This window comes from Pipistrellus hanaki, assembly GCF_964339955.1.
Source record: "Pipistrellus hanaki genome assembly, chromosome: 12".
In the NCBI taxonomy this organism is placed as follows: Eukaryota; Metazoa; Chordata; class Mammalia; order Chiroptera; family Vespertilionidae; genus Pipistrellus; species Pipistrellus hanaki.
This window is the reverse complement of record NC_140514.1, coordinates 54,758,152-54,777,604: the sequence shown is the minus strand read 5'-3', so window position 1 is coordinate 54,777,604 and position 19,453 is coordinate 54,758,152. Positions and strand designations below refer to the sequence as shown.

The following is a 19,453-nucleotide window of genomic DNA, read 5'->3' as shown; positions in this document are numbered from 1 at the left end:
TTCTCATTTTTATTGTGCCAAAATACACATAACATACAATTTATCTTAACCATGTTAAGCGTACAATTCAATGGTATTAAAAACATTCATAATATTGTGGTATCACCACCATCCATCTCCAGAACTCTTTCATCTTGTAAAACTGAAACTCTACACCCATTGAACGCTAATTCCCCACTTCCCACTCTCCCCCGGCCCCTGGCAACCACTGTTGCACTTTCTGTTTCTATGAATTAACTAAGTACCTCCAGCCTCTATACTGCTGTCCATGGCGGCAGCACCACTAGCAATGCACTAGGGCTCAAGTTTCTCTATAGCCTCACCAACACTTGTTTTGTTTTGGTGTATTTTTAAAATATATATTTTATTGATTTTTTTACAGAGAGGAAAAGAGAGAGATAGAGAGCTAGAAACGTCGATGAGAGAGAAACATTGACCAGCTGCCTCTTGCACACCCCCTACCGGGGATGTGCCCCCAACCAATGTACATGCCCTTGACCAGAATCGAACCTGGGACCTTTCAGTCCGCAGTCCGATGCTCTACCACTGAGCCAAACCGGCTTCGGCTGTTTTGGTGTATTTTTAAAAAATAGTAGCCATCCCAATGAGGATGAGATATCTGCTATCAGCATAGTTCTGATTTGCATTTTTCTAATGTTTCGTGATATTGAGCATCTTTTCATGTGCTTTATTGTCCATTTGTATGTCTTCTTTGTGTTCCCGGGAAACCCCTGCTGGGCCCGGGCTGCCTGTCACTGTGTCCAATAAAGGCAGGGCTGAGTCATGTTGGGCGTTTATTGAGAAGGCCAGCCAGCCAAGAAGACAGGGTGCTTACAAGCATCAGATCCCGTCTCCCAGCAGGTGCAGGGTGACAAAGGGGAAGGGCTAGGGCAGGGGTCCTCAAACTTTTTAAAGTGGGGGCCAGATCACGGTCCCTCAGAGAGCTGGAGGGCCGGACTATATGAACTACTAATCCCTACTGTAACACCTCGGCTGCGCTCACTGCCCAAAAAACCTGGCGGGCAGGATCAGACTCCCCTGGGGGCTGCATGTGGTGCTCTGTATATAACATCTGTGTTAGAGCACTAGTTAAGTATACAATTTTACCTATATGTTCCCAAAAATTCTAGTTTAGCACTTCTTAGTTGGGATTCAGGAATCTGTGTTTTAACAACTCCACCAGGTGATTCTCATCATGAGAGAAGGTTGGGAAACACTGGTCTAGTCATCAGGCGATCGATGAGATGGTATTTGACTTCAGGTGAGGGGGTCTGACCCTGCTTATCAGTTCTGCTGCTGGATTCACAGCGGAGTCACCTCCTCGGTCGCTTCGCCCAGGCCTCAAAAGGAAACTTAAGAAAAATTTAACCTTTTATTCACATATGAGAAACTTAACCCCCTATTCACGTAAGTATGTGTTCTAAGATTTAAAACAATATTACTTTTCAGATTAATTCACGTGCTGTAGCTATCAAACTATAAGTCCACCTCCCCCCATCATTTGGAGATATGTCTATGCAAGTCCTTTGCCCATTTTCAAATTGGTTTGGTTTCTTTTTCTGCTGTTGATTTTTAGTAGTTCTGTTATATTCTGGATATTAATCCCTTATCAGATATATGATTTGCAAACATTTTTTCCATTCTGTGGATTGCCTTTTTACTCTGTTAATAATGACTTTGATGCACACAATTTAAAAAATTTTGTAGTCTAACTTGTCTATATATATTTTTGTTGCCTCTGGCTTTGGCGTCATATCTGAATCACCAAATCCAATGTTCTGAAGCTTTTTACACAGTGTTTTCCTCTATACATTTTATAGTTTTAGCTCTTATATTTAGGTTTTTAACGCATTTGTGTTTTTATATTTGGTGTTGGTAAGGGACCTTCTTTCTTTTGCATGTGAATATCCCGTTTTCCCAGCTCATTTGTTGAAAAGACTGTCTTTTCCCCATTGCATGTTTTGGCACCCGTCAAAGGTCATTTGATCCTGTATGTGAGGGCTTGTTTCTGGGCTCTTTTATTCCGTGTCTCTATGTCTGTCTTTACGGTGTACTACTTTAAAAATGAAATAAAATCCTGAAGTGACAGTTGTCTGCATAACAAACATTCATAAAAGAGCAGTTATGAAGAAGGCCAGGGTCCTGGATACAAGAAATCCCATGAACACCAGACAGCAGGGGTCAGGGTGTGAGGCAAGGGGCAGCTGAAAGGGCCCAGGGGGACACGCTGTGGAGCAAACCTGGCTGCAGAGGCAGGAGGGTAAGCTGAGATAACGCGAAAGGGGAGGAGCTCAGAAGGCTTACCTTGGAGGGAGGGAGAGAGAGAGAGAGAGAGAGAGAGAGAGAGAGAGAGAGAGAGAGAGAGAAGGAGAGGGAGGAAGGTGGGTAGAGAATGACAGTGCCAGAGAGAATCCCTGCAGCCCCAGGAGCAGCCACGCCCTCCTGCTCCTCTGAGCCATCGCCTCAGCAGCTCCCAACAGCAGCTCCCTCTCCTGCCTGACCGTTACCCTCGCACTGATTCCTTTGATGTTCAGTCTCAGTCACTGTTACCCTTTGCTAATAACGGTTACTGACCCTGAAAGGGATTACGCCTGTCACAGGGCCTCCTCACGTTAACTGGGCCCAGATTCATAGCAGAGCCCGGCAGCCTGGCTCACGGGCCTTTCGCTCCCGCTGCATCTCGGGAGAGACCAGCGTGGGCCGCTGCGGCTCCCGCGTGTGTTCCTCTGCTTCAGTCCGGCTCCCGCGTGTGTTCCTCTGGTTCAGTCCGTGCAGGGCTTCCCGGCGGTGTCTGACCCGTGGGCTGAGCCAGCCTGTGCAGTTGGAGCTGCGCTGTTGCTAGTACAGCCTCACTAGAGGCCCGAGGCACGAAATTCCTGCCAGAGTGGGCCTTCCTTCCCCAGCTGCCGGCCCGGCTTCCCTCCGGCACTCCGAACCGGGTTTCCCTCGCAGCCCCGGCTTCATCGGGAAGTTCGTCCAGGACGTCTAGTCTAATTAGCATATTATGCTTTTATTATTATAGACTTGCCATCTTTTAAAAAAAATATTTTTATTGATTTCAAAAGGAAGAGAGAGATAAAAACATCACTGATGAGAGAGAATCGTTGATCAGCTGCCTCCTGCATGCCCACTACGGGGGATGGAGCCAGACAGCAACCTGGGCCTGTGCCCTTGCCTGGAATTGAACCTGGGACCCTTCCCAGTCTGCAGGCCGATGCTTTATCCACTGAGCCCCACTGGCTAGGGCCTCATTTGCATCTTTAGAAACCAATCACAGCGGCTCCATAACGACCAATTGGGACACATGATTCTGACCAATCAGGACATTGCAATTTGGGTAATCTAACTGCAAATTTGGATCCTTAATTTGCATAGAAATGGACCCATCAGGGATGGGGCAGCACTTGCTCTGTATAAGCAGGCTTTTTTGCTTCTGCTTTGCCTTTAGGGAGGACACTTTTGTTTCCCCTGGAGGCTGCAGTTATTCCATTTCCATGAAAAGAGTCTGCCCTTTCACTGCCCCCAGGTTGGTGGTTCCCGTCCGCCTTGGATTGGGGGCAGCGGCCCTGTGTTGACAAGACAAATGCACCAATGAAGGTAAGGTCTTGGCACATGTGGCGGGAGCCAGAGGATGGGGTCTTCGGAGACTTCCCTCAGCGACGACCCCAAAACACAGACGATGGAGCACTGTGCAGAGGCCGCCTTCTCCGGGCGGGGCTGAGGGGGTGAGTCTGGGTTGTTTTATATGTTCTTGTTTTTTTGGTCAGTTTTTACTGTTTTGAAGATATTTTAGAAAAATGAGACTTATGCTGCTGCCATTACCTAATGTTTTTAGTTGAATTACTGCCACCTCCCACCCCTAAATCTTGCTCTGAAATGAAAATATGCATATACACAGATTACTGTGATACCTTGATTTATTCTAAGAATTTACTGGCTGTTCTAGCCACTTCCGATTCACTTAGGCTGACTTAGTGAAGTTCCTTCACTTGCAAGCTCCGCCTTCAGGCTGCCGGGCACGCAGATGGAGGGAGGCAGCATAGCCACCGGCCCCCCTCCGGCACCCCCTCCGGTCCCTGTCTGCAGACCCCGCCCGCCCGCTCCCGCCGTAGAACGGCCCCCCTGGCCTCCAGTGTGACTTCACAGCCCTCGGGTTCCACAGAACCCCAGCGTGCAGCTGCTGCGGCTGAGGAGTCCAGAGACGTGCTTCTCTCTGACGGTGCCAGACCGAGGCAGAGATGAGAGGAGCAGAGACCCTCTTCTTCCTCCTCTGCCTGGGCTGCTGGCAAGGTGCAGAGCCCCACCACCCTCCCCACCTCGGCAAAGGTACTGTGGCAGCCGCCGGCGCGGCTCCGGGGTGGAGCCGTGACCTAGGAACCAGGGGTCGCAGTTCAATTCCTGGTCAGGGGACATGCCCAGGTTACTCGATCCCAGTAGAAGGTGTGCAGGAGGCAGACAATCAATATTTCTCTCTCATCATTGATGTTTCTATCTCTTTTTCCCTCTCCCTCTTGCTCTGAAATGAAAATATGCATACACATACACTCACACACACACACACACACTGAATGGCCAGATTATTATGATCTCTGAATGCATAATAACCTGGCCACTCAGTCTATATCCTATATAATAAAAGGCTAATATGCAAATTGTCCCCTCGACCAGGAGTTCAACCAGCAGGCAGGCCAGCCAATTGTCCATGTCCCCTCCCCCTGGCCAGGCTGGCTGGACCCCACCCATGAATTCATGCACCAGGCCTAATACACACACACACACACACACACACACACACACACACACGAGCGGCCAGATTATTATGCGTTCAGAGATTATAATAATCTGGCCACTCAGTGTATATATATTGAGACACTGTCACTGTGAGGCAGCCAGAGAAGTGCGAGGCTCACTGAGCCCACGTCAGGCAGGGAGGTGGTCACCCCGCGGCTCAGGAGTGGTGAACAGGGTCGCCTCCCAGCCCCACCTTCTTCATGTCCCTGCATCGACCGTAAGGATTTCCTGCTGAGGAGAAGGAGTAACTTTCACATTCCCCCTCACTCTGAGCCTTTCCCCAGGTCCAGAGTTCCATGGTGGGCAGCATACACGCACAGCTAACCACATGCAGAACAGCAGGAAGATGCGTATATTGAGCCTCCTGTGTGAGTCAGGCCGATCTTGTTCTCTCTGTCCCTTCATATGCACACACACTATGTTTTAAGTGCCAGTTAGAGATATTCGCATGTAAAATAAAACTCACCCTCGTATGTGTACAATTCAGCAGGTTTTAGAACAAAGACGTGTGAATCACCACCAGGTAATGTTAGAGCATTTCCATCCCCTCAAACGGCGATGTCACCCCCAAACCCCACTCCCCAGGCCCCTGACAACCAGTCTGCTCTATAGATTTGTCTCGTCTGAAAATTCCATATGTAGAATCATATAATGTATGGTCTTTTTAAAAATATATATTTTATTGATTTTTTACAGAGAGGAAGGGAGAGGGATAGAGAGTTAGAAACATCGATGAGAGAGAAACATTGACCAGCTGCCTCCTGCATACCCCCTGCTGGGGATGTGCCCACAACCAAGGTACATGCCCTTGACCGGAATCGAACCTGGGACCGTTGAGTCTGCAGGCCGACACTCTATCCACTGAGCCAAACCGGTTAGGACGAACGTGTGGTCTTTTGTGACCGTGTCTTTCATTGAGCATGTGTTCACGATTTTTATGGCCCACTGATACCCCCTGGTATGGGTCTGCCACATGATGTTGACCGTTCGACAGCCGATGGGCGTCGGTTGGTGCCACCTGTCGCTGATCTGAACGAGGCGTCAGGAACACGGTTTCCAGGTGACCCTCCGGCCTCCTGCTCTTTCGCTGCTGACTGGGCTCCGGGACATTCTCCGGCTGTCCCTGTGTCCGGTCCGGGAGGAAGCAGAAGCCGCGGACGCAGTGCTGACGGAGGAAGAGCAGTGCTCTCCTCCAGAAACTAAGTAACCAGGGTCATAAAAGGTGTCACACTTCGTGAGGGACATGAGTCCCTCTGCAGAGGGCCAGGCCAGGGGGACGGCAGGAAGAGGGCACAGTCCCTCCTCTGGGCGGGCACTGTAAGAGCAGATGGTTTCAGTGAACCAATGTTTTCTGCCCGGGCTCCCTTACACTGCCATCGCCACGGTCCACATCTCGGCAACAGAACACGTCCAGTGTCTGTCACTCACCAAACAGCGGCCCGAAGTCGTGTCCCTGTCCCGGAACCCGGGTTCGGATTTCCTGTGGCGCTGAGTGTGCCCGGGCACCATCACGCCCTGGCTCCGCACTGTCCGCCGGGAACCGGTGAAGCCGGCGCGGCCACTGGCTTTGAGTTCAAGGTCAGGCCCCGGCTGCCCCGGCCGCTCTGTGGCCTCAGAGCCGGTGGCTGCTGGGGCCTTAGCCACCCTGCCCGGGCATGGGTTTCTCCTGGGTGATGGCCCAGGAGCCGGGGCCGGGAAAGGCAGGTCATGGCCTCGAAGCACAAGTGTGTCTGCCCACGGGGACGTCGCCGCTCCACGGAGAGCCTGGGGTGAAACAGCCTCCCGGTCCCTGCGCGGTGAGCCCAGCGGTTCCTGTCGCTGCTGCAGCCGCAGGACGGGGAGCAGAACCTTGGAGGCAGCCCGAGCCGTCTGGGAGGAGACTGTGCACCAGTCCATCCACCCGCTGCTTCATTCTCCCGTTTGCCAGCGGAGCCAGGGGCTCCCGGAGCTCACCCGATGGCCCGGGGGCAGCCTGGGGCTGAGCCCCTCCCCACCCAGACCGGTGTGGCCGGAGCGAGAACGGGGTACTGCTCCCGCTCCTCCTGCAAGGTCACCCCGTCTCCACGACCCAGCCCTCCTGCGGCACCCGTCCGGGACAGGGGGACGTTCCTCCTCACAAACCTGCATGGTGTCCGCCTCGGTCTGCTGCCCCGACACTGAGCACTGAGCCCCGAGCACTGAGCCCCGAGCACTGAGCACTGAGCCCTGAGCACTGAGTACTGAGCCCTGAGCCCCAAGCACTGAGCCCTGAGCACTGAGCACTGATCCCCGAGCCCCGAGCACTGAGCCCTGAGCACTGAGCACTGAGCCCTGAGCCCCGAGCACCGAGCACTGAGCACTGAGCCCTGAGCACTGAGCACTGAGCACAGAGCACTGAGCACTGAGCACTGAGCCCCGAGCACTGAGCACTGAGCACTGAGCCCCGAGCACTGAGCACTGAGCACAGAGCACTGAGCCCTGAGCCCTGAGCACTGAGCCCTGAGCCCTGAGCACTGAGCACTGAGCCCTGAGCACTGAGCCCTGAGCACTGAGTACTGAGCCCTGAGCACTGAGTACTGAGCACTGAGCACTGAGCCCTGAGCACTGAGCCCTGAGAAGCCGGGAGTTCCTCAGAGATGACAGCGCGGAGCCGGAGCCGTGAGAAGGGGGTCAGTGAGCTCTCCCGGCCCCTCCTCCGGGGGTTGGTGCCGCTCCCAGCAGCGTCAGAGAGAAAACCACCCCCGGAGCCTCACAGCCAAGCCCACAGGCCTCACAGGGGCCCCGCACCCAGGGCCGGGTCCCCGGCGCAGCCGCCTGCAGGGCACCGCGCAGAGCACCACGCGGGGGGCGCGGCGTGAAGACATCCGCAGACCGAGGAGATCCTCACAGCTGAGGTCTGTCCCACAGGTTCTCTCCAGCCGAAGAGCTCGAAAAACTCCGAGTTCGCGCCCCGGACACGTAAGCAGGAACACGCGGCTAGACTCTTCGGTGAGCACCCCCTCAGAGCCCTGAGCCCTGAGCCCTGATCGGCTGAAGGAAGGAAGGGGCGCCTGTTCCCGCGCTGGGGGGCGGAGGGGGGAGAGGAGCTGTGCATGGAGGCCAGGCGAGGTCTCCGGCGTCAGGTCCTGGGAATGACCAGAGCGCGGAGACCGGCGGGAAGGACTCCGCTCCTCCGGGGTGTGGCGGCAGCTGGCGCCAGGCTCAGCCCCACCCGAGCCCAGCCCGCCACCTCCCCTGGGCGGGCGGTGCCGATGGGGAGGCCTGAGGCTGAGCCAGACCCTCTGCCCAGGGCTCAGCATCCTGGGGGGCTGCCAGCCTGAGCCGCCCACCCCTCCCGGCCACCAGGCTCCTTGGTGTGGGAGTGAGTCCCGGGTTGATCGATGAGGCCCAGCCTTCATGTGAGTCCCCGCTGGGCCTCATCCAGCTCCCCACACCGCCCACTTACCACTGAGAGTGACAGGGCCCGGAGCCTTTTCTCCTAAGCGGCTGAGAAATCCGCCGTGACTGCCTCGCTGGTCGCTGACCCGCTGCATGAAGGAGGGGGCGCCAGCTGGTGCCTGCCCTGGGGGTCCCGTCCAGGAGCGAGACCTCTTTCCTCCTCCAGGTCCCTCGAGCCCACCTGTGAGGGCGGGGACTGCGTGCACCTAAGGTGGTGTCTGCTTCGGGGTTCGGGAGGACCCATCACCCCCAGGACCTACCGAGCTGCCCGGTGTCATGCCAGCGTCCGCCTGGGCAGCGCCGGCCACCGGGAAGCCGGCCGGTCCCTCTGAGCCGCCCCCAGGAGCCTGCAGGTCACCCGCTCACCAGGGGGCTGCTGGTGAGAGCTTGTCACGGTGCAGGGAGAACGTGACGGTCAAGTTTCTGTCCTTGTGTAAGCATCTCCTCACCAGGCGCAGACAGACCAGCCGCAGACACACCGACAGCCCTCGAGAAAGGACTCTGGATAAGTGTCAGATGCATGGCGCTTAGCAAAGGAAGCCTAGGAGAAAGCAGCACGGCTGTTCTCAGACAGACAGCAGGAGAAAGTAACAGATTTCAGAAAGTGTGCCCAGGAAAAGGCAGAGGCAGAATTACAAGTGACGGGTTTGCTGAGCTTCAGAATCTGCTGTCCTTCTGCCTCCGGGCCGGACCGATTCTCGTGGGTGGTTTTCACGCACAGCGGCTGTGAGGGGATGGGGAGCCGCTGCGGACAGCGTGCCTGGGGGCTGCGTTGGCCTGGGCAGCCCGGGGGCCATGGAGCTGCCTGGTCCCGGGTCCTCTGTGCGGCTCAGGGCTTCCTGTGGCGCCTGGCAGCCCGGGGGAACACGGAGCTGGCTGGTCCCGGGTCCTCTGTGCGGCTCAGGGCTGGCCTGTGGCACCGGGTGGGCGTCGTGGGCCTGCAGCTGCCTGCTGGCCGCCCCGGCGTCGCCTGGTGCCGGCAGGTCAGGGGGTGAGTGTCCCCCGGGGCCATCCCCAGGTTGCTTGCCGGTCACAGACAGACCCCCAGGCTGCCATGAGCCCCGTGAGCCCGCGTGTTGGTGAGTGAGTTCCCTGGTTCCAGCTCTGTGGACAGCACTGGCCTTGGGTCTCAGTAGATACCAGGGTCAGCCTGGTCCAGGCTCGGACTTCAGGGCCCGGGTTCTCTGCAGCCGCTCAGCCCGGGGCCTGCCTCCTGGCCGCCTGGGCTGAGGCGGGTTTCCTCTCCGTCTGCCGGGCCCTCGCCTTGTTCTGTGTGGCAGTGCCGGTGTGCCCGCCAGGTCTGGGCGTGTCTGCCTCTGCCATGTGTCTGGGTGGCTCTGGGATGCGGGCCAAGCAGCCCGTCTCCATCCGCTTTGAACCTGCAGCCGCTGCACAGTTCTGAGCAGAGCAAGGGCTCCACACGGGCTTTGGGTCAGAAGGGCCGATAGTCTTCATCCTGTCCCTGCCTACACGGTGTTAGGATTTGGAGGACGTACACTCAGGTCCCCCGTACAAACACGCGCCGTCACACCAAGCAAAGTTGCCATATCTGTGTGCCAGTTCGGAGTGCCCTTGGCACGACCCCCCTGCCCCTCACCCCAGTCAGGGTCTGTCTGTGTGAGGTCAGCAGGGCCTTGTCTGGTGCTTATGTCTCTTGGTCACAAGATGGCCTCTGTGGCTCCGGACATCACACCCACTTCCCAGGCAGGGGCGAAGCGGGTGGGAGGAGCAGCCCCAGCTCCTTTCTCTTCAAGGGTCAGAGGAGTCTTCAGAGGATCTTTGCAAGTCCCGTGTCTCCCCTCTTACCCCTTCCCTCGCCCCTCCCCCAGCTGCTCGGGGTGGGGTGGGTGGAAAGAGCGAGTCTCTGAGGCTGAGGCTCAGGCGCAGTAGGCGTGGGAGGAGGCTGGCGTGCGTGACAGCTGCAGTCTGTGGCAGAGGTTTCCTTGCTATTATATGTTAATTACATCCTCGCTTCCTTTGCATCTTGTCTTTTTCCTTCCTCGCCCAAGTATGATTCCCCGTGTGCGGGGGCCCACAGAGCCGTGAACCAGCAATGTCACGAGGCGCCGTGGGCTGTTGTTGGAAGTGAGTGGTGAGCGGCGTTTCCAAGGCCTGAGCCTGAGCATGGGCCTCGCACCGCCCTGCCACCTGCTTTCAAAGGTCGTTTCCTTCCGTTTTCACAAACGTCCCGTGGTTCAGTCACCGCAGCCCCTTCCACCGTGTGACCCGGGGGAGGAGGCGGGCGGCTGGGTGGGCCTGTGATCCCAGCAGGTGGTTGGGCAGCGGGAGGTGGGATGTGCCTGCCCAGGGCAGGGCTCCCCTGCCAGCTGCCGATACAATTAAAATACATGGAGCCCTTAGTGTGCACAGACACAGAGGCTTTTTTTTCTTTAAAATTTTTATTTTATATCTTTATTGTCTTAAGTTTTATATATGTCTCCTTTCCCCCTGATTGACACCCTCCACCCCCCAGCCATTCCCACCCCGGGCAAGCCCCCACCGCCCCGTGCCTGTGTCCACTGGTTATGCTAATATGCATGCATACAAGTCCTTTGGTTGCTCTCTAACCACCCCCTTCCCCTGCCATTTGTCTCTGGATCTGTTCTTGTTCATCAAATTATGTTGATCATTATATCCCACATATGAGTGAGATTATGTGATATTTATCTTTCTCATTCACTCAGCATAATGCTCTCCAGTTCCATCTATGCTGTTGCAAATGGTCAGAATTCCTTCTTTTTTATAGCAGCGTAGTATTCCATTGTGGAGATGTGCCACAGTTCTTTAATCCACTCATCTGCTGAAGGGCACTTAGGCTGTTTCCAAATCTTAGCTATGGAGAATTGTGCTGCTATGCACATAACGGTGCTTATATCCTTTCTGATTGGTGTTTCTAGTTTCTTGGGATATATTCCTAGAAGTGGGATTACTGGGTCAAATGGGAGTTCCATTTTTTTTTTTTTTTTAAACTTTTTGAGGAAACTCCATACTGTTCTCCGCAGTGGCTGCACCAGTCTGCATTCCCACCAGCAGTGCACGAGGGTTCCTTTTTCTCAGATCCTCGCCAGCACTTGTCGTTTGTTGATTTGTTGGTGATAGCCATTCTGACAGGTGTGAGATGGTACCATATTGTCGTTTTGATTTGCATCTCTCCAATGATTAGTGACTTTGAGCATGTTTTTATATGTTGCTCAGCCTTCTGTATGTCCTCTTTCGAAAAGTGTCTTTTTAGGTCTTTTGCCCATTTTTTGATTGGATTGTTATCTTCCTTTTGTTAATTTGTATGAGTTCTCTGTAAATTTTGGAGATTAAACCCTTATCAGAAATAGTATTGGCAAGCCAAAACTGGTTTGGCTCAATGGATAGAGCGTCGGCTTGGGGACTGAAGGGACCCGGGTTCGATTCTGGTCAAGAGCATGTACCTTGGTTGTGGGCATATCCCCAGTATCAGCTGCCTCTTGCATGGGCATATCTGATCGATAGGCAGCTGATCGATGACTCTCTCTCATTGATGTTTCTAGCTCTCTATCTCTCTCCCTTCCTCTCTGTACAAAATCAATAAAATATATTAAAGAAAAAGAAAAAGAAATAGCATTGGCAAATATGTCCTCCCATATTTATTTTGTTGATGGTTTCTTTTGCCTGCAGAAGCTTTTTATTTTGATGTAGCCCCATTTGTTTATTTTCTCCTTACTCTCCATTGCCTGAGGAGCTGTATTGATAAAGATATTGCTACAACATATGTCTGCTATTTTGCTGCCTATGGAGTCTTGTAAAATTTTTATGGTTTCCCATCTTACATTTAAGTCCTTTAGCTATTCTGAGTTTGTTTTTGTGTATGGCGTAAATTGGTGATCTAGTTTCAATTTTTTTTTCATGTATCTGATCAGATTTCCCAGCATCTTTCTTTCTTTTTTAAAATGTATTTTTATTGATTTCAGAAAGGAAGGCAGACAGAGAGAAAAGGAAACATCAGCGATGAGAGAGAATCATTGATCGGCTGCCTCCTGCATGCCCCCTACTGGGGATCGAGCCCACAACCCGGGCATGTGCCCTTGACCAGCTTGAACCCAGGACCCTTCAGTTCACAGGCTGATGCTCTATCCACTGAGCCAAACCAGCTAGGCCACAGGAGTTTTTCAGCTACATTGCTTCATTTCCCCTGCAGCCCCATGTATGTAGCATTGCGTATACGCCCCCATTTTACAGCTCGGGTACTGAGGCCCACGGACAGCTGGCATTGCAAAGGCAAGTGATTGAGTCACAGCGTGCTGCGTGTTTTCTCCCTTTTCCAGCCAAACTGAAGAAGGAACACATTTCTCTTTCCCCGGGTATAGCTAAGACCTCAGAGGTGCTCCCTCCCACCCCCTGGGGAGGACTAGCGGAGCCCACCCGGAGCTGCCGCCAGCACAGCAGTCTCCCGGGCTCGGCTTCCTTCCTTCTCACTCCCCGTCCCTGCGACAGCCCTCCTCTGACTGCGAACGGTCCGGACGGAGCCTGTGGGCTCCTGCCACGGCTCCGTTTGCTCCTGGAACAGTCGGACCTCCCAGCCCTCCGACGGCGGCTCCTGTCTGGGCGGCCGCGGCCTCTGCTGCCGTTCCCCAGGCTGAGCTCACGCTGGCCCTGCGGGCTCCGCACAAACAGCTCAAGGCGGCCGTTGGCGGAGTTAGGACGCAGACACTGAGTTCTCAACCCTGTCTCTCTCTCCTAAACCCGTGGTCGGCAAACTGTGGCTCAGAGCCACATGCGGCTCTTTGGCCCCTTGAGTGTGGCTCTTCCACAAAATACCACGGCCTGGGCGAGTCTATTTTGAAGAAGTGGCGTTAGAAGAAGTTTAAGTTTAAAAAATGTGGCTCTCAGAAGAAATTCCAATCCTCGTACTGCTGATCTTTGGCTCTGTTGACTAACAGAGTTTGCCGACCACTGTCCTAAACCATTCTGCAGGCACTCTATCAGTAAATGAGTGTTTCAGACTAGTCCGTGTTCCTGTCCTGCCCTTACAATTTAAGACACATTTTATAAAATATATTCTATTGATTTAAAACAGAGAGGAAGGGAAAGTGATTGAGAGTTAGAAACACTGATGAGAGAGAAACATCGATCAGCTGCCTCCTGCACATCCCCTAATGGGGATGTGCCCGCAACCAATGTACATACCCTTGACCAGAATCGAACCTGGGACCCTTGAGTCCGCAGGCCGACACTCTATCCACTGAGCCAAACCGGTCAGGGCTAAGACATGTTTTTAATAGTACTTTGTGTTATACACCGTTTTCATGCACAGCAGTCCATTCAGGAGGTGGGTCTCATTGTCTCTGTTTGATTCTAGCAGAGCCTGGGGCTCAGGGCTGCTCGGTGCCCGGCTGGCAGGTCCTCACAGCCTGCCGTCAGCAGGGTCACTCTCAGGCCTTCCCAGACGATGAACCCGAACCTTTGGGGTGAGGTCCAGTGGTGTGTGTGTGTGTTTTAATTAAAATTTTAAAAAATTTTCAATTACAGTCGACATTCTATAGCAATCTGTGTTTTAACCAGGCCCCAGGATTCTGACATGCACTCAGGTTCAACAACCACTACCTCGTTAGATTAAAAAATAAAAACAGCCGGGACTGGTTTGGCTCAATGAATAGAGCGTCGGCTTGGGGACTGAAGGGTCCCAGGTTCGATTCCGGTCAAGGGCATGTACCTTGGTTGCGGGCATATCCCCAGTAGGGGGTGTGCAAGAGGCAGCTAATCGATGACTCTCTCTCATCGATGTTTCTGACTCTCTATCTCTCTCTCTTCCTCTCTGTGAAAAATCAATAAAATATATTTTAAAAAAATAATAAAATAAAAAATAAAAACAAAACTTGGGTGCACTTTGGAGTCTTCTCCAAAACCCTCCCAACTTCTCACTCTGATTGAGAGGAAGTGACTTCATCCTCAAACAGAAGTGGCCGCGGGCCGTGGGCCGCTCTCAGACACGCGCTTTGCCATTCTGTCTTTGGTGTCTTGCAGGCCACGCCCCGGAGGAGGTGGGGAAGGGGCCCTCGCTGTTCCACCGGGCGGTCAGCGACCAGTTCCCAGGTAACTAGCCGCTCCGCGGGCGTGTCTGTAGGCCTCGCATGGCATTTTGAGGGACTAGAAGTCAGCACACCTTTAATTCCAGGCATTTGACCACCTTTAGAGAAGGTGCTACTGTTGTGTTGTTCCTGCACAGCCTGGCCCGTTCACACCAGGGGCACCAGCTGCCAGGCCAGGGCGCCCGGCTCCCTGCCCACAGGAAGGACGAAGGCCGCCCTGAGCCTGGTCCCGGGGTTACCTGAGCCTGGGCCCAGCCAGCGAGGGTAGGAACCTGCCCATCAGGGCTTCGTGTTGGGACCAAGACCAGTTCACTCTCTCCTCACAGCCACCGTTATCAAACATTATCAAACATCCCCTCCCTGAGAGGTGAAATGCTAAATTGTTGCAACATAGTCCGTCCTGTTCCCGATGGCACTGCCTCCGGACGGCAAAGATGCAGGGGAGCGGAGCAGCCAGGCCCAGGCCGGCCCCTCCTGCCAGCACCCCTGCGCCCCGTTCCCCTGAATCCGTTTCCCTTTTGGTCATTCTCCAAACGTGTCCCCGATGTGGGCTGGGGTCTTCTTTGAGGAGTAGCTACGATTGCCTTGTACTCCCAAGTCCGCGCTTGCCGCCCTCAGGGTTCCTGCAAGTCCCCGGCCGCAGGCGCTCAGGGTCACCTCGGGGTCACACTTCCCTATGTCACAAAACCCCCAGACCCCTCCCGCAGCAGCCACTCTGCGAGGATTCCCGGAGCTGGAGTGGAGCAGGAGGGCACGGCAGGCTGTGTCCGGACCTGGGAAGAGCTGCAAACCGAACACCTGGCTCACTGTCCTTAAGCGCGTGCCCCTCCTCTAGTGGCTGCCCCTCCCCGGCTGAGCTCCCCTCTGCCCCCCACGTCCCACAACCTGGTGTGGGGCCTGAGGTCTCCACCTCCGCCACAGGAGCCCCCGATGCCTTTCCTGAGAGCCAGCTCCCTCTCCCGGAGGGGTGCTGGAGCCCCGGGTGTCCCTGCCCGGCGCCTCTGGCTCGCCGTGTCTTCCCCGTAGACGCGCGGAACAGGACGGTGCAGTGCCTGCAGCTCCTGCGCTTCCTCCAGAGGAACACCGTCATCCTCATCTGCTCGGTGGCCGGCATCCTCCTGCTGCTGCTGCTCCTGCTGACCGTCCTCAACCGGAGGAAGCAGGCGCTGTGAGTGGTCTCCTCCCGCTCCCTCCCCAAGCGCCCGTGCTGGGCCCGGACTCCTGTGGGCCTGGACAGGGAGGGCGGAGCGCCCCGCGGCCTGGAGGGGGGGGGAGGGCGGAGCTCCCTGCGGGCCTGGACCGGGAGGGCGGAGAGCCCGGCGGGCCTGGACGGGGGAGGGCGGAGCTCCCCGCGGGCCTGGACGGGGGAGGGCGGGCTCCCGGGCGGGGGGGGGGGGGGGGGGGGGGAGGGGGGAGGGCAGGGCGCCAGGCCTGGTGGCCATCGGCACCTCCTGTGCAAGAGCTCAGGTAACTCGGCTGTCAGGTTTGTGTTTTATTTATTATTATTTCTTTAAAAACATTTTTATTGCTTTTAGAGGAGGAGGGAGAGGGAGAGAGAGAGATAGAAACAACAATGATGAGCCGGGACCGGTTTGGCTCAGTGGATAGAGCGTCGGCCTGCGGACTGAAGGGTCCTGGGTTCGATTCCAGTCAAGGGCATGTATCTTGGTTGCGGGCACATCCCCAGTGGGGGGTGTGCAAGAGGCAGCTGGTTGATGTTTCTCTCTCATCGACGTTTCTAACTCTCTGTCCCTCTCAATTCCTCTCTGTGTAAAATCAATAAAATATATTTAAAAAAAAAGAAAAAAGAAAAGAAACAACAATGATGAGAGAGCATCGCTGATCGGCTGTCTCCTGCACGCCCCACACTGTGATTGAGTCTGCAACCCAGGCATGTGCCCGACCAGGAATCAAACCGTCACCTCCTGTTGATGCTCAACCACGGAACCACGCCAGCTGGCACAAATTTGTTTGTTTGTTAATACTCACCGGGCATTTTTTCCATTGGTTCTGTTTTATAGGGAGACACAGAAAGAAAAACATTGATGTGAGAGAGGGACATTGATGGCTGCCTCCCACACACACCCTGACCCAGGCTGGGATAGAGCATGCAACCACGGTATGTGCCCTCGACCTGAATTGAACCTGGGACCCTTTAGTCTGAGGGTCTGTGCTCTATCCACTGAGCCACACTGGCTGGAGGTCAGCTGTCGGTGTTCAGGCGGTGCCATTCAGGCTCGGATCACAGCCAGGTTCTGGCTCTCCAGCCTGGGCCATGCTGCCCTCTCCTGGCCACACCTACCGGCATGTGCGGGCTGCTGAGAGGAGCCGGCAGCCTCCGTCTGGGAGAGCAGCAGCAGGATGGGGTGGGAGGGGGGGACCAGCACGGCAGGAGGGCGGAGGGGGGAGGCTGGGGAGGAGATGGCAGCCGGTTTTCGGGTATGGAAGACAGCTCTACTGGTTGGTGAACCCCTTCCCAGAACCCCCGCAGACTGCCCAGTCTTCCCCAGGTCTGCACCTGGGGGTCAATGCCTGGCGGGCGGGGCCCTCTGCTGGACAGTGTCTGCCTGTACCAGTCATTAGATGCTTTGATTACCCCCCTGGATGGGGGCTCGGGGCCCAGTGGGTCTGCCACTAGCAGGCTGGGAAGGAGATCATGTACAACAGTGTTTCCCAAACTTTTGACATATGTGCACCCCTTCTATAATTTCCGTAACGCCGAGTACCCCTCGTACTCATGAGAACGTAGAATTAGGCGCAGTGCATATCCCCACCGAACTCTGGTGCAACGCGTACCCCCACCAAACTCTTCCCGTACCCCTGGGGGTACGCGTACCACACTTTGGGAAACACGATGTACAAGATTATGCAAATCTGCAACCGTACCTTGAGCTTCTGCGCCTGGTTCTCATCCGTCGGGACACACATTCCTGGTCACAGGCAGAGCGGCTCCCGCAGGCCCGCAGGCCCTGCCTGCCTGCTGGGCGCTCCGCTGGTCCTCAGGGGCTGGTGTGGTGTCCCGGGCGGGGCCACCTCACAGCCAGCTCCCAGCTCTGGGAACAGGGACGGCCTTGGGGCACACGGGAGGGGCCGGACGGGGCAGAAGTTAGCGACAGGATTGGAAGAGCTAGAAGCCAGCTTGGCCCGCTCCCCCGTTCTGCTGAGCGCTCACCCATCAGATTCGCCACCCCCCTCCCGTGTCCTATGGGGACCGTCACTTCCCCCAGGACCCAGTGATGGGGGGCCCTGGGGGCGGGGCTGGGCAGAGGGAGGAACCTCGCCCTCTGGGAGCGCAGGTGGGGTCTCCCAGTGGCACGCCTCAGTGCGTTCTGTGTTGTCTAGCTACCCGCCGGCCAACGTGACCTACAACATCTTCATAATGAGCGAGAAGTCGTGGTGGCAAAAGTTTCAGGAAAAGATCCCCAGGAGCAGCGCGGGGCAGCAGAAGCAGCTGAACAGCGATTCCTGCACCTAGGCTGGCCAGCAGCTCGGTCCCCGCAGACACCGGGCTCCCGGCTGGAGGGGGACCCTGCGAACTTTTACTTCCCAGCTCAGGCGCCGAGGCCGAGTGCCCACCCAGGGCCTGGTGCAGCGCGCTCGGTATTCACCCCGCAGAGCTGACAACACCGGTTTCTTGGTTCACTGACTCAGTCCTTTGTCAGACAGACATAGCTGAGCACCTAGTACCGATGTCAGAGTACCGAGGCCCAGAGGTGCTGGAGGCGGGCGCGCGGGCACTGCCGGAGAGGCGGCGGGCTGAGCTGCTGTGGGGGCGAGGTCTCTGGGTGCTGCAGGGGGCAGGAGCGTTGTCGTGTGGCCCAGAACACGGAGGCGGCAGGTCAGAGGTCCCTGCCGCCACCCGGGGGCGCTCTTGCCTCAGCCTGGTGCCTGCCTTGTGCTCAGGGGGACTCAGCTCCCGGCTCAGCACCAAGCTGTCCGAGGGCGAGGAAGGGGAGATCAGAGGGCAGGAGAGGGGGTGGTGTGCCAGGAAGGGGTGTGGAAACCCGCCGGAGACACACCGGGGTGGGGTGGGGGTGGGGAGGGATTGGACGGGAATGGGGGAGATGATAAGGTGGGGAGGGAAGGGGAGGGATTGAGGGGAGGGGAGAGGGCTGGGATAGCGGTGCTGGGCTGGAGCAGGGCCGGGAAGAAGAAGTGGGGTGGGGAGGAGGAGGGAAGATCTGGGTGTGGGAGCGGGGAGAAGAGCAATGCGGTGAGAAGAAAATGGAAGAGGGGGAGTGGTGTGGCGGCGGGGGGGGGGGGGGGGGGGGGGGGGGCAGATTTGGAGGGAAGAGGGGCAGGAGAATGGGCGGGAGGAACAGGAGGAAGAAGGGTGGGCCCTGGGTGGCCGCCAGGGGGAGCTCTCTCCCATTCAGCACCGAAGCGGCTGTTCAGTGAGCGCTGGCCCCACTCAAGGCGGATTTATCAGCACCTCCCGGGCCAGACACGTGCCTGGAGGCCAATACACCCAGCCCTGGCCTCCAGGGCCCCCTGCTGGGCCTGTGTGGGCCTGCCTGCCGGGCCTCTGTGACCACCCTCACAGCGAGTGCTCCATGGGAAGCTGGGCCCAGCGGCCTCCTCGGCCTCCTCTGGGCCTCAGTCTCCCGTCCTGGCCGCGGGTAGGAATGCACCTCCTTTGCAGGGCTGTGGTTTATGGGCCACTTGCTATGTGCCTGGCACTGTTCCGGGCTGGGTGCTGGGGACGCCGCAGGGAGAGACGGTCGAGCACCTTCCTGAGGGCAGGCTGCTGGCGTCCTCCTGAGCTCAGGGCCGGTGTACACCGCAGGCACCTGGCAAACCCCGGATTTCCCCAGCACCCGACCTGAGAGTCACCCACCTCCTGTTGGCCTGCCCCTGCCTCAGGCTTCCATCTGAGGAACAAGTGGGGTGCGCCGCCTCCGGCCTGTGCCCCGGCCGGCCATCGCCCGCAGGCCCGCAGCCTGCCCTCAGCTGTCGGCTGTGTCCCCATTTCTCTGTCCGACAAGGGGCCCCTCTGTCAGTGTGCCCTCACTCCACCGTGCCACCTTCGGCCCGGCAGCCTGTCCCAGCGCCGTGAGCCAGGAGAGCCCAGCTCTGCCACTCCCTAGCTGTGACACCTCAGGCCTCAACTTCTCTGTCTGTAAAATGGGGCCAGCCTGCTCCGTGGACTGTCGTGAGCATTTAGTGCACCTTCGCCGGGGCCACGA

At 56.4% G+C, this 19,453-nt stretch overlaps 1 protein-coding gene across 1 annotated transcript; it reads left to right on the top strand.

Moving 5' to 3' along the window:
* Positions 1–1,244: 1,244 nt before the first annotated feature.
* LOC311631167 (uncharacterized protein C2orf92) lies at positions 1,245–18,032 on the top strand (the record flags this gene model as incomplete). Its single annotated transcript, XM_084900981.1, has 5 exons — positions 1,245–1,261; positions 7,631–7,758; positions 14,203–14,271; positions 15,294–15,435; positions 17,610–18,032. 5 exons carry the CDS (start codon positions 1,245–1,247, stop codon positions 17,740–17,742), a joined length of 489 nt encoding a protein of 162 aa, XP_084757107.1. The 3' UTR covers positions 17,743–18,032.
* Between the last annotated feature and the right edge of the window lie 1,421 nt (positions 18,033–19,453).